The following is a 12,545-nucleotide window of genomic DNA, read 5'->3' as shown; positions in this document are numbered from 1 at the left end:
ACTTCAACTTCCAGAAACCCCAGCCAGCTTGGCCAACAGGAATTCTGGGAGCTGAAGTGAAAAACATCTGGAAAGCCAAAGTTTGAGAATACCTTATTTAAATCATACTGAGAACAGGAATTTGTTCTGTAAATGAATGGCGTTCCCATCGTGCCACACAAAAATCCATCCTCTAAGCTTTCATCATTTCAGGATGGGATGAAGGCAAGTGTGCCAATTTCTTTTTGCTATTGTTAGATATTTATACATCACTATAATCTGCCACTATGATCACATATGCCTTCTTGCAACTCTTGGTATAGGAACACTATAAGGCAGGGGTAGGTAACCTCTTTGAGCCAGGGGCCGGGTTGCTGTCCCTCAGACAACTGGGGGTCCGAAGCCAAAATAATAATAATAATTAAATAATTAAAAAATTAAATATATAAATAAACCATGACAAATGTAGGACAAAATTTTCAAATGGAGGACACTTTTTATTTAAAAAATGGAGGACACACGAAAAAATTTGCTGATTTTTAAATTTTTTTTAATATAAATGCATGTTTCTGAGGCTTCTATAGACAATTGCCCCCCAAAGGCCCTGGCGGCAATCGGCGGCAGGACCGGGCTGGGGCCGGTCCCAAGGCCTCGCCGGGCCGCATCTGGCCCGCGGGCTGCAGGTTGCCTACCCCTGCTATAAGGAAACACCTGTTGCTTCCTCCTCTTAAACAAGAGAGCCATTTTGGAGATAGGGAGGGGGACCTCCATGTCTTAATGCAGTGGGAAAACTTGTCCTTTGAGTGTTTTCCCCAATATCTGTCACTGGCCTCCCCCAGTGGTAAGGAATTGTGGGAGATTTACTGGAGGGTCAAAGTTTCCCAACTTTTGTCTTAATCAGTGTTTTGGAGCTTGCATCATAGCGATCCTTCTGTACAGCTCACGCCTGCACCAACATGTTTCCTGCACACACACATGAATTTCAAAGCCTTTATTATAAACAGGCTGCAGTGACAAGTCTCACACACAAATCTCTTCCCAAATCCAATGAAACAAGGTAGAAAAACAACCAATTTGGACATTCATTTGTTCAGTCACCACCAACTTTCATGTGAGTCATCTCTGATCTATCAGTTAGCCACACACATTTGGTTCATCCAGTATTGGCTTTGATCTCAAAATGCTAAAACTGAAACCCTTCACCAACTAGGCAGTGGTCTCCATTAATGTTGGAAATAAGGGAATCTACAAGAATACAGTTAACATCTTGCTGGTTTTTAATTGCTCCATTTGCTGTTAATCAATCAGTTATACAAATGCACACCAGTCTTTGAAGTGAAGCTTAAGAATGTTTGACAGAAAAAGATCATTATGTCATGGTGAAGTTAATGTATGAACATGCCTTTACAGGATGTGATGGATTTACTGAGGCCTAGATAACATTGTTAAATGAACCTGAAATCCATAAGACAAAAATTGGCATGTTTGGGCACCTGCCTAGTGTCCACAACTCACTAGAGGTCTACAGTCACCAACATGAGCTCCCTGGACTTGTTCCTTTTCTTCAGCTGGCAATCTGCTTGTTCACAAAACAAGCTTCAGCCCACACAAGGTGATGGCAGAGCATGGAAATGTTACCTTTTGGCTTGTAATTCTTACTATCACCCCATCAGCTGGGGAAGTCTGGTAACTGTAGTCCAAAGAAGGAACATTTCCAAGCCCTGTCATGATGAGAAGGAGTTTGCTTTCCTTACCTGCCATGCAAAGCAATGGCAATGAAGAGGAGGTACAGCAACAACAGATGGTGGCAATGGTAGTGAGAAGACAGACTGGATAATGGAGTGGGGCCTAGTGAAGATGCCAATCTTCACTGATCTAAAAAAAACATGGAGCTGGCCCTACCCCACAGGGGAATATTCAAAAATGAGCTTTTACTTAAGGCAAAAATTAACAATAAACATTACACTAATGAAATACTTACAGTATATAAAATACTCATTTATAGAGTCTATATGAAAGATATGTGCACATACACACTCTCACCCTCTCAGACCTGCAAGCAAATTGATGGTGCTGAAAGAACAAGATTGTGAAGTACCAGGGGATGGTACAAACAATTTATGAAATCAATGCAGTATGAACTACATGCAGGGGTGGGCAACCTGTGTTTACTCCAGAAGTTGCTGGACCACAGCCTCCATCAGTGGTGAAGGATGATGGGAGCTGCAGTCCAACAACATCCAAAGTACAATTAGTTGCATGTTCTGGAGCTACAAGAAACCTTGGGGTGTATATAAGTGAACATACACTGCTTGAAGTGGATCTGTACTGTGCAATTTTAGATCACTTTTAACTGCCAGAGCTTCATCCTATGGAATCCTGGAATTTGTAGTTTGCTAGAGGGCTCTAGTCCACTCTCAGGAATCGGAGAACCAGAGCACTCTAGCACAGAATCCTAAACCCCTTATCAAACTACAAATCCCAAGATTCCACAAGACTGAGTCATGATAGTTAAAAATGGCACAAAACCATTATACCTGTGCAGAGGGGATATGCGTCTGGTCTCCAAACAGAAGCTCTACATGGGCATGCGACTGGCCAGGTTCAGTCAGTGTCACTCTCTGGGCTTTGGGGAACAGGGGACCCCCCTGAGGGGGCACATGGCAGGAACAGTTCTGCATAGCCATTGCCACTGGGTGGAGAAGGGGTGGCAGCAGGGAAATCCAGACCCACTGGTCCTGCCAAGCCTTGGTTTTGAAACGCCTCAAAGTCGGTTCCAGGATTTCCTGGAGGCAATGCTTCAGGAGGGGCCCCATCTGCTGGACGGCACACCTCAAAGCGTAACCAGCGATACCCAGCACACTTACGTGCTCCGGGGCAGCTCTGAATGAGATGCTGGATGGCTGGGTGGGACAGCCCAAAGAACTCAGCACCTGATGGCTCCAGTTGGGCAGCGCCCACAGCCTCAAGGAGCTGAGCATGGCAAGTGTCTGGGCTGGAGCCAGTTATTACACAGCCAGGCTCGTCTTCAGGGGCTATCTCAAAGAGCGGCCCAGTACCACCGTCCTTGATCTGGCAAGTATAGAGGCAGCGATGAACAGGCTGTTGAGTACTGGCAAAGATCCTGGTGCTGCAGTACCCCACAGGGTAAATGGCACTCTCTGTATGGAAACTGGAACGGTCAGAGACAATCTCGCCCAAGCTGTAGACAGTCAGCGGACCCAACGTGATGGGAAACACTGGCCGGCCAGAGGGATCCAAGGGAAGCGGCGGAACCAGCCGGCGGATGCCTAGCTCAGGCGCCACCCTGCGCTTAGATGCCCGCCCATTTTCCTTGCCTTTGCGTTCTCGGCGGGGCTTGCGGGTGGCCTGCTCGTCCGGAGAAGGCTGTGAAATGGTGGTGATGGTAGACACAGGGGTCTCTTCTTCTGCCAGGGCTTGGGCCTGCAGCAGGCGAGCCAATAGGAACCGGCGCTCTTCGCGCACACGGAGGTATTTGGCCTCCAGCCTGGCAATCTCATCACACAGGGCTGCGTTCTCATAAACCAGTACCTTGGCTGCACGGCAGAGACGCCGGAACTTCAGGCGGTAACGCTCACCTTGGTTTTTCCGCAGGTTTTTCTTCATTGCAAGCGGGGAGGAAATGGAATTGGTAGGAGAATCTAGAAAGGAAAAAGAAAGCCAAAAGGAGTTATTTTTTTGTTTGTTTAAATACAGTCAGCCCTCCACATTTAGAGATTTCTTGCCAACAGGTTCAACTATTCAGATATATATATATTCCCAGAAGCAAATCTTGATTTTGTCATTTTATGTAAGGAGCACCATTTCTATGCCATTGCATTTGACAAGACTTCAGCATCCATTGATTTTATTATCCACAGTGTGTGGGTGTCATAGGTTTTTCTTGAACATCCTACATTTTGTGGTGCCTTGTCCTCCTCCGTAGCGATTATGACATTTGGTCACCTTGTCTCAAAGACTAATGCAGCTATCTCAAAGACAACAGTTGCACTTATGCAATAATCCAAAAACAAATTCAGACTCATAGGTCCAAAACACACTGCAGAAACAATCCAGTCTGAGACCACTTCAACTGCCCTGGCTCAATGCTAGGGAATTCTGGGGACTGTAGTTTTGTGAGACCTTTAGCCTTCTGTCAGAGAAAGATCTGGTGTCACAATAAACTACAACTCCCAGAATCCCTTAGCACTGACCCAGGGCAGTTAAAGCAATCTCAAAGTGGATTATTTCTGCAGTGTGTTTTGGGCCAAACACAGTTCTTCCACAGTTCCCCCCCACCACCACCACCACTAAAGAAAATTGTGTCCTCACTGCAAAATGTAGGACATTCGACCAAAAAATGGAGAGCATGACCAAAGGAATGCTAAAAACATCCATATAAAGCCATGCTTCCAAGTCATACACAAAATGGAGGACATTTTGGAATTCCCCCTGGACTGAAGGCTGAAATGTAGGACATGTCCTGGAAAAGGAGGACCAGGTCTGGCCATAGCTATCCCCTCCCTAACCTTTGACTCTCTTCTTACCATAAAACTGCTACAGCAGCCCCTTACTTCCGCTTTCCAGGAGAGCTGACCGGAACCGGAAGTGCGCTACTGCCTTAAGGCTCCGGCTTGCTGCTTCTCCTCTGCGTAGCCCTTTCCTGCCTCCGCAGAGAAGCCAGGGCTTTGGAAGGACCTCCGTTGGCGTCTGTTCTGTTTTGAGTCCTGGGTTTTAACAAGCTTTAGGGCTGAAGTTCGCCAAATGAGGAAACAAACACAAGACGAGTCTAGAAAAGTCACCCTGCTCCATGTTTCTGGACCAGAACGGTCCCCAAATTGTGGTCTTTGAGGGGTTTTGGACTTCAGCTCCCAGCATCCCAGACCATTGGCCACCATGGCTGAGGCTTCTGGGAGATGAAGTCCGAAATCTCTTAAAGGGCACAGTTTGGGGACTCTTATGCACAGAGGCCCCCTCAAAAGAAAAGGTATTGACAGCCAGCCCTCCATTGCCACGGATTGGAGCATAGAGCAGCAGTTTTAAGGGCTGGACTATGGCTCTGGAGACCAAGGTTCAAATCCACACTCGGCCAGGGAAACCCACTGGATGACCTCGGGCAAGTCACACTCTCTCAGCCTCTGAAAATGGCAGCAACAAACCCCCCTCTGAAGAAACCTGTCAAGAAAAGCCCATGATAGGGGCGCCATAAGTCTAAAAAGACTGGAAGGCACACAGCAGCAAATTAAGGAATTATTAATCAGTTAACTATTGATGAACAATAGTTACAGTATTTGTATACATTATTTGTACCAGTTATTTATACATTTCTTTCCTTCCTTCCTTCCGCTTCTTTCCACTTCCTTCCTTCAGCTTCTCTCATTCCTTCCCTCCTTCAGTCCCTCCTTCCTTCTTTCAACTTCCCTTCTTCCTTCAGCTTCCTTTCTTCCGCTTCCTTCCTTTCTTCAGCTTCCTTCCTTCCTTCCTTCCGCTTCCTCCCTTCCCTCCTTCCGTCCATCCTTCCTTCTTTCCTCTTCCCTCCTTCCTTCTTTGCACACAAGCCTGAGATCTAATAATACCACCCCATTTCCCTCTCCTTGTAACAGGAGCCCAGAGGACAGAACTCTATTTCTGGCCAAAGAGGCACCAAGGGCTGCCAAGAGGGCACGCTCCAAGGTCGCCTCCCTCCCCTCCCTTGGGGTACCTGGGTGCATCTCTATCCAGGAGCCCTACTACTACTATTGGGCTGCAGCCACACTTCAGAAATAATCCGGTTTGAGACCACTTTAACTGCCCTGGCTCAAGGCTATGGAATTCTGGGAATTGGAGTTTGTTGTGGGCCCAGAGCGGAGCTCCGCTCTGGGCCCCACAACATACTCCAACTCCCAGAATTCCATAGTAAAGAGCCAGACAAAGAGTTAAAGCGGTGCCAAACCGGGTTGTTTCTCCAGTGTAGATGCGGACCCAGCCTCCCAAGAGCCTCCCTTTGGTTTGTAAGGGGATCTCCCTGGTTGATCGGGATCCCTCTCCTCCAATTGCCCTCCAGTCGAGGAGGAAGGCCGGACCCCCACCTGCCTCTGGGGCTGGAGAGGAGGGGACGGGCGGAGGCGGAGCTGCCTTGCATTGTCTGCACTAGGCTCCTGATCTCTGGCGCCTGGCGGAGGCGGAGGGGGCAACAAGGGACCCTGATGGAGAGGGTAAGGGAAGGCAGGGGGCCCTGGGTGGGAGAGCCCTGCTGGGGGTAGGCAGGGAAGGAAGGAGAGCCCTCCCCGTCCCTCTGCAAGCCTAAAGGGCACCTAGGAAAGGCCAGACCTAAGGAGGAGGAGAAGAAGGTGGAGGAAGAAAAAGGGGTGCCCAGGTGAGGGAAGAAAAAAGGTACCCAGGTGGAGGAAGAAAAAGAGTGCCCTGGTGGCGGTAGGAAAGGGTGCCCAGGTAGAGGAAGGAAAAGGGGTGCCCAAAAGATGCACCCTGGAGGAAGAGGAAGAGATGGCAGGGTTTTGCTTGGAAAGGCAGCTGTGGGCCCTTGGGCTGGGGGGGAGGGTGCTTGCGCCCTCCTGCTTGCCCAAGGAGGCATATCCTGGCAGGCAGAGGCAAGGCTGGAGATCAAGGAGCCCCCAGATGAGCCCCCAAGTTCCTTGCAGTCACAGTATCTCAGTGTAAGCTCTATTGGAAACAAGTGTATTCCAAAGCTCAGATGCAACAGGATCCTAAGCATGTATACAGAGAAGGCGTTCCATAAATGGATGCCATGTGTGTAAGTGAGAGACAGTGTGGTACAGTGGCTTGAGTGTTTGACTAGGACTCTGGAGACCAGGTTTCGAATCCCCACTCAGCCAGGGAAACCCACTGTGTGGCCCTGGGCAAGTCACACATTCTCAGCCTCAGAGGATGGCAAAGGCAACCCCCTCTGAAAAAACTTGCCAAGAAAACCCTGTGTATAGGTTGCCAGCTTGGTGTAGTGGTTTGAGCGTTCAACTAGGACTCTGGAGACCAGGGTTCAAATCCCAGCTCTGCCATGAAACCCACTGGGTGACCTTGGGCAGGTCACACTCTCTCAGCCTCAGAGGGTGGCAGTGGCAAACCCCCTCTGAAATCTTGCCAAGAAAAGCCCATAATAGATTTGCATTAGGGTCACCCTAAGTCAGAAATGACTATTAATGCACAATAACAATAGCACAAACAAGAACTGGGTGGTCCTCCAGACTTTGCTTGGTTGCAGCCCCCAGCATTCCTTGCTATTGTCTTGAACTCCTAGGAGTTGCAGTCCCACACCAGGAAGTCTGCATGATTCCCACTGTCTTCATCATGTATCCTGGACATTTCAGCACATGTGTGGTGCATTGGTGTGTATTTCTCCACATGTCCATTCTGCTTAATATCTACCTGCTCCCGCCTTGTCCCATCTGTATATGTAAGACAGAGAGGAAAAGCACTTGATGCTGCTATTGTGGGGCCACATCAAACCACATGTTCCCAAGAGGACCACCTTATCTGGCAATAACGTCAACAAATTTTCCCAGATCTGAGCCACTAGTCTGGAGTCCTCACTTGTTTTCTATGCCTCCTCATGTGCAGGTGGAATCCACATTCTACCCAAGCTTCCCAGTTGAAGCTGAAAGCACAGTTCCTTTTCCTCTGGAAGAAGGTCCCAGCACTCTAAGGTAAAATCTTGCTTCTTTCTTCCCTACATTTTAAACCTAGTGGGGCTAGAATCTTAAGTTGTTGTACTCTTGAGTTACTCGGTTCCACAACAGCATGCTATCAACATGCGACAGACTATTAATGCAGGTTGGATATCTCATGATAGGTTATCTGGGGGTCTACATTACAAGTACACGACCAAACACAAACCACAGAAGTCCTCTTACTGAATCAGTACCAAACCACAAAAACAGGTGTACAATGCAACAATAGGTACCAAGATGAAAAGATAAAATTTCAAAAGCATGTGTATTGGATGGGTGCTTTTCAAAGTGCCTAAGGCAGTACTTAATATCCCAGACAAAGGGGAGGCTGCTAATTAACAAGGATTAACCTTTCATCATTTCTTTCTTAGCCAAATTAAAATGTTGCCTGGGTATTTTTTTCTATCTTAAAAATGTAAATTTTAAAACTTGTTCTAATCTGATTTTAGAGTGATTGGGTTTTTTTGGGGGTGGTGGTGATTGAATAACATTTGTGCCAGTTATTATTGCACGATTTTACTACTGAATTTTCAACTTTTATGGAAACTGCTCTGTGTTCATATGTGAATGAAGGAAGCATTTAGAAAATGAGAGCCACTGTGGTATCATCATCATCATTTCTTACCCACCTCTCCCCTGGATTTTGATGAGGAATAACAACAATTAACAGTAAGCAGTTTGAAAATCACATGCATATTTGCATACACCTTTCATTTGATTTACAAACAGAGGGAACACAAATTCCAATTTCAGAAACATTTGTGGAAAGGCGAAGGCTTTCATGGCTGGCAAAATATTGTATGCAAAAGATTGTGGAAAGATGCATAGGACCTTTGGGCCATTCCATCTTGGTCTTTTTTCTGACTTGTCTTTTCCCTCACTCACAAGAGGCTTATGTGAGTTGTACTGTAATTATCTATCACTTCTAGGTTTCCAAATGCTGAGCCACATTTCTCCTGGATGGAGCCAGAAGAGGAGCTACTGCTGCCAGATTCAGGAGACAGGCAAGAGTTGACAGTCATCAATCCAGGTGAGGAATGATTCTTTTCTCCATACCATGCTGTGTTGTAACCCCCACTCCCACCCCACCCCATAATTTATAGATTTATGTTCATGTCCTCCCCATGTAAGTGTGTAGAATTCTGCAACATTGGTGTTCTTAGGAGAGTTTTATAATGACCTCTAGTATTCTGCCCCGAAAGTTTTTTGTGTAATTTTGTCTAGGAAAATGTAAGATTGAATGAAAACTCTTGCACATCTTAAAAAACCCACAACTCCATAATTTATGCCAATTACAGGTCTGGGGGAATATTTTGAATGATAAAGATATGATAAAGATGTAATCTCAGATGAGTGATATTCCTTTCTACAGGTTCTGATACACCAAGTGAGGAAGATCAAGAGGAGGAAATGGTGGAGGAAACTGAGGAAGAAGACACCAAGATTTGCCACAAGAACTGTGACTGGTTCCAAGAAACATCAGAGGAGAATGTTGTTGGGGCTTTTGTCAATGCAAACTCTCGTCCGTTCCACTGCTCAGAGTGCGGGAAGGGATTCACTCAGAGTTCAAACCTGGTGAAACACCAGCGGATCCATACAGGGGAGCGCCCATTCCGGTGCCCAGAATGTGGACGTGGTTTTAGCTGGAGCTCATCGCTAGCTGAGCACCTTAAGACACATGGCGGGTGCCGCCCCCATGCCTGCGGCGAGTGCGGTAAGCGCTTTGCCCGGGGCTCGACGCTGGCAGAGCATCAGCGGGTGCACACTGGGGAGAAGCCCTTCCGGTGCCACCAATGTGGAGCCCGCTTCTCCCAGAGCTCCACCTTGGCACACCACCTGCGCACACACTCTGGTGAACGCCCCCATGTCTGTTCTGACTGCGGGAAGTGCTTTGGCCGCAAGTCCACCCTTGTCACACACCGACGGACTCACACTGGAGAAAAGCCCTACCTCTGCAGGGAGTGTGGCCGCTGCTTTGGCGTCAGCTCTGATCTTGCCAAGCACATACGGAACCACCGTGCTAATGGTAGCAGGTGGAGGAATAACGCAGCAAGTGTGCACTCAGTCCCTCCTCTTCCAGTGGTAGATGAGAAGAAAGAGCAAAGTGAAGAAACTTTTTCTGAGGACTTGGGTGTAGGTGAAGAGGAGCAAAGGGAATCTGTAGATAGAAGTGAAGGGAGAACATACCTATGTGCTGAGTGTGGGGAGAACTTTGGCCAGGATTGTGCACTGGCAACCCATCAGAGGCTGCATTTGAGAGAGTTTTCTAATCACTGCCTTCCATGTACAGAAGCCTTCCTTGACCCACCAGAGGAACTAGAAGTCCATGTAAAGGTAAATCATGATAAGGAGAAGAAATCTTACAAATGTTCCAGCTGTTGTGCTTGCTTTTCTGAAAGCTCTGTACTTAAAATACATGAGAAGGTACACTTTGAAGGTCTGTTCCACGATTGCCATCAAGATGGAGAGGACCTCTCCAATAGTTCTGATTTGGAGCAGCACCAGAGTGACTCGAATGTAGAAGGGAAGCCCTTTAGTTGTCTGGATCATGGGGCCAGCTTTCCCAAGACCCTGGCTGTAACATCCCAACAGACAGCCCACCTGGATATGGAATCTTATGCTTGCCCTCAGTGTGAAAAAACATTTGCCAGGAGTGATGAGCTGATAGTTCACCAGGAGAGTCATGTTGGTAAGGAAAAAGAGGATGAGAAGCCTTACCAATGCTCTGTCAGCAGTGCTCACTTCCCTGATGGCACTGACCTGGTGATGCTTAAAGTGAACCATGGAGCAGATGAAAAATCCCATTGCTGCCTACAGTGTGGTGAAGTGTTTGTGAGTCACTCAGAGCTTGCAGTTCACCAGCTGATCCATCCAGTAGAGGATTCCCTGGACAAACCATACTCCTGTGCTGTCTGTACCAAGACCTTTGCCCTCTTTGCTACTCTAATCGCCCATGAACGTACTCACATGTCCGATGATGATGCTTACCGTTGCCCAACATGTGGTGAACGTTTCCCTGACAGCAGCAAGCTGGGGAGACACCAGCAACGTCACTTGGGTGAGGAGAGGCCTTTTCAGTGCCCGGCTTGTGGCAAGGGTTTTGTGCTCCTTTCAGGGCTTCGGCAGCACCAGCGTGACCCTCCTTCTCGGTGTGCTCAATGCAGTGAGACTTTTGTGTGGCGCTGCCAACTGACAGAACACCGGCGGAACTGCCACCCAGCCGAGCGGCCTTATAAGTGCCCTGAGTGTGGCAAGGGCTTTGCACAGAGTTCAAAACTCTTGCGGCATCAGGTGACACATACTGGTGAGAAACCATTCAAGTGCCCTGAATGTGGTAAAATCTTTAGCCAGAGCTCCAATCTGACGGAGCATCGTCGTACCCATGCCCCTGGCAAAGCCCACTACTGTGCCATCTGTGGCAAGGCTTTTGCCCTAGGTTCCTATTTAGCCAAGCATCAGGCAACTCACACGGGTGCCCGCCCCTTCCGGTGTACCGAGTGTGGCAAGGGTTTCCGGCAGAGCTCCAACCTTATCCAGCACCAGCGTACACACACTGGTGAGAGACCATACGTGTGTGCCTCCTGCGGCAAATCTTTCACCCAGAACTCACACTTAGTCAAGCATCGGCGGGTTCACACGTCTGAACGCCCCTACCGCTGCCCCGTCTGCAGCAAAAGCTTTCGGCAGCGTGGGAACCTAGCCGAGCACCAGCACCAACATGCTGGCACACGGCCGTATATCTGCAGTGCTTGTGGGAAGTCATTCCGGTGGAGCTCTGCTTTCTCCAAACACCAGCGTACCCACCTTGCCTCTGACCTTTAACCTGCCCCATGTGGGAGGGCTTGAGAAACTGGATGTTCTTCCAGTGCAGGGGTGCGCATAATGAAGCCTAAGGGCCACATACAGCACTAGAACCATATATTAGTGGTCCTGGAAGCCCCTCAACCATCCCGTTTTTGTTTTTTTTTAATTGTCACAATTTTGAGGCAATATTTGGCCCCAAATCATGCAGAAAGGCTCCCTTCTGAAAACATGCACAAATACCCACACCCACCCATTTTCTTCTGCCCTTCTCAAAATGGTGACAGGAAGTTATACAGCATCACTTTGAATGCCATTTTGAGAAGATATGCAGAGGGGGGAAACAAATATTTGGGCTTGCTGGAGGCAGGGCATGGCCCACAGTGGGGGTGGGGGGAAATTTTGACTCCGGTTTCCAAACAGTTTTCTGCCCCTGCTCTGTTGCATTGGATGTTCTCTAAACACCAACAGATTTTGTTTTCTAGTCCCCAATTTTCTACAGTTAAATCTCCTTCCTTGTGGATCCTGGTGTTGTATTTTAAAAAGAGATGCAATTAGGTAATTAAGGTTGACTTAAAAGTTTTATAACCTGGCCCTCTTTAGATAGAAGATGTACTGGTAAGTTCCTTCATTTACTTCAAACAGTGATGAACCAGTCTTGCCACTTTGGGGAACATTTTTCTCATTCTGCTGAATGGGATCCTGACCTTCTGCCTCAGAGTCTCACCTCAAATGGTCCCATTGGTTGCCAGGCACCAAGAGATCCATCCTTTGCTTCAACCTATTTTCAGACCAAACTGAGAATCCTTCATGTCCAACCCGATGTTCTTCCAGGACCAGGGAGCTGAAACTGAGCCTTGATCCAGTCAAAATGGTTACCTCGTGGTCCAGACTTTGGCCTTTCAGCCTAGTTCTAACTATAGTCTTTTCATCCTGTCCCTGAGAGTATTGTCCTTGAGAACACTCCTCTGTTTTGAAATTCTCATGGTGCTGTAGCAAAATTGCCCTTTCAAAACTGTTGGCTTCGTAAGCGCTTTCTTTCTATGTGTGTAGTCTTTCATTAAATTTCTCATTGGTTTTGCA

General features: G+C 47.7%; 2 protein-coding genes across 4 annotated transcripts; one reads left to right on the top strand and one right to left on the bottom strand.

The window, feature by feature from the left end:
* Nucleotides 1–955: 955 nt before the first annotated feature.
* Nucleotides 956–5,792, bottom strand: TBRG1 (transforming growth factor beta regulator 1). Of its 3 annotated transcripts, none has more exons than XM_042471685.1 (2): nucleotides 4,527–5,792; nucleotides 956–3,641 (listed from the first exon to the last, which is right to left on the bottom strand). In XM_042471685.1, exon 2 carries the CDS (start codon nucleotides 3,604–3,606, stop codon nucleotides 2,584–2,586), a length of 1,023 nt encoding a protein of 340 aa, XP_042327619.1. In that variant the 5' UTR covers nucleotides 3,607–3,641; nucleotides 4,527–5,792; the 3' UTR covers nucleotides 956–2,583. The 3 variants fall into 3 exon arrangements, with proteins under 3 accessions (XP_042327619.1, XP_042327621.1, XP_042327620.1); XM_042471687.1 differs by having other exon boundaries at nucleotides 5,303–5,322; XM_042471686.1 differs by having other exon boundaries at nucleotides 5,290–5,309.
* Nucleotides 5,793–6,053: 261 nt separating this feature from the next.
* Nucleotides 6,054–12,545, top strand: LOC121932715 (zinc finger protein 271-like). The gene is made up of 4 exons (XM_042471632.1): nucleotides 6,054–6,173; nucleotides 7,552–7,637; nucleotides 8,591–8,691; nucleotides 9,034–12,545. The coding sequence occupies exons 1-4, from the start codon at nucleotides 6,165–6,167 to the stop codon at nucleotides 11,481–11,483; spliced, it is 2,646 nt and encodes an 881-aa protein (XP_042327566.1). The 5' UTR covers nucleotides 6,054–6,164; the 3' UTR covers nucleotides 11,484–12,545.

This window comes from Sceloporus undulatus, chromosome 6, assembly GCF_019175285.1.
Source record: "Sceloporus undulatus isolate JIND9_A2432 ecotype Alabama chromosome 6, SceUnd_v1.1, whole genome shotgun sequence".
Classification (NCBI taxonomy): Eukaryota; Metazoa; Chordata; class Lepidosauria; order Squamata; family Phrynosomatidae; genus Sceloporus; species Sceloporus undulatus.
The sequence above is the reverse complement of the archived record's forward strand: the minus strand, read 5'-3'. Positions and strand labels throughout refer to the sequence as shown.

Coding starts and splice junctions, on each gene's coding strand:
- TBRG1 (XM_042471685.1), bottom strand. CDS start 3,606: ATGAAGAAAAACCTGCGGAAAAACCAAGGTGAGCGTTACCGCCTGAAG.
- LOC121932715 (XM_042471632.1), top strand. Junction 7,638..8,590: donor GAAGGTCCCAGCACTCTAAG/GTAAAATCTTGC, acceptor TATCACTTCTAG/GTTTCCAAATGCTGAGCCAC. Junction 8,692..9,033: donor GTTGACAGTCATCAATCCAG/GTGAGGAATGAT, acceptor TCCTTTCTACAG/GTTCTGATACACCAAGTGAG.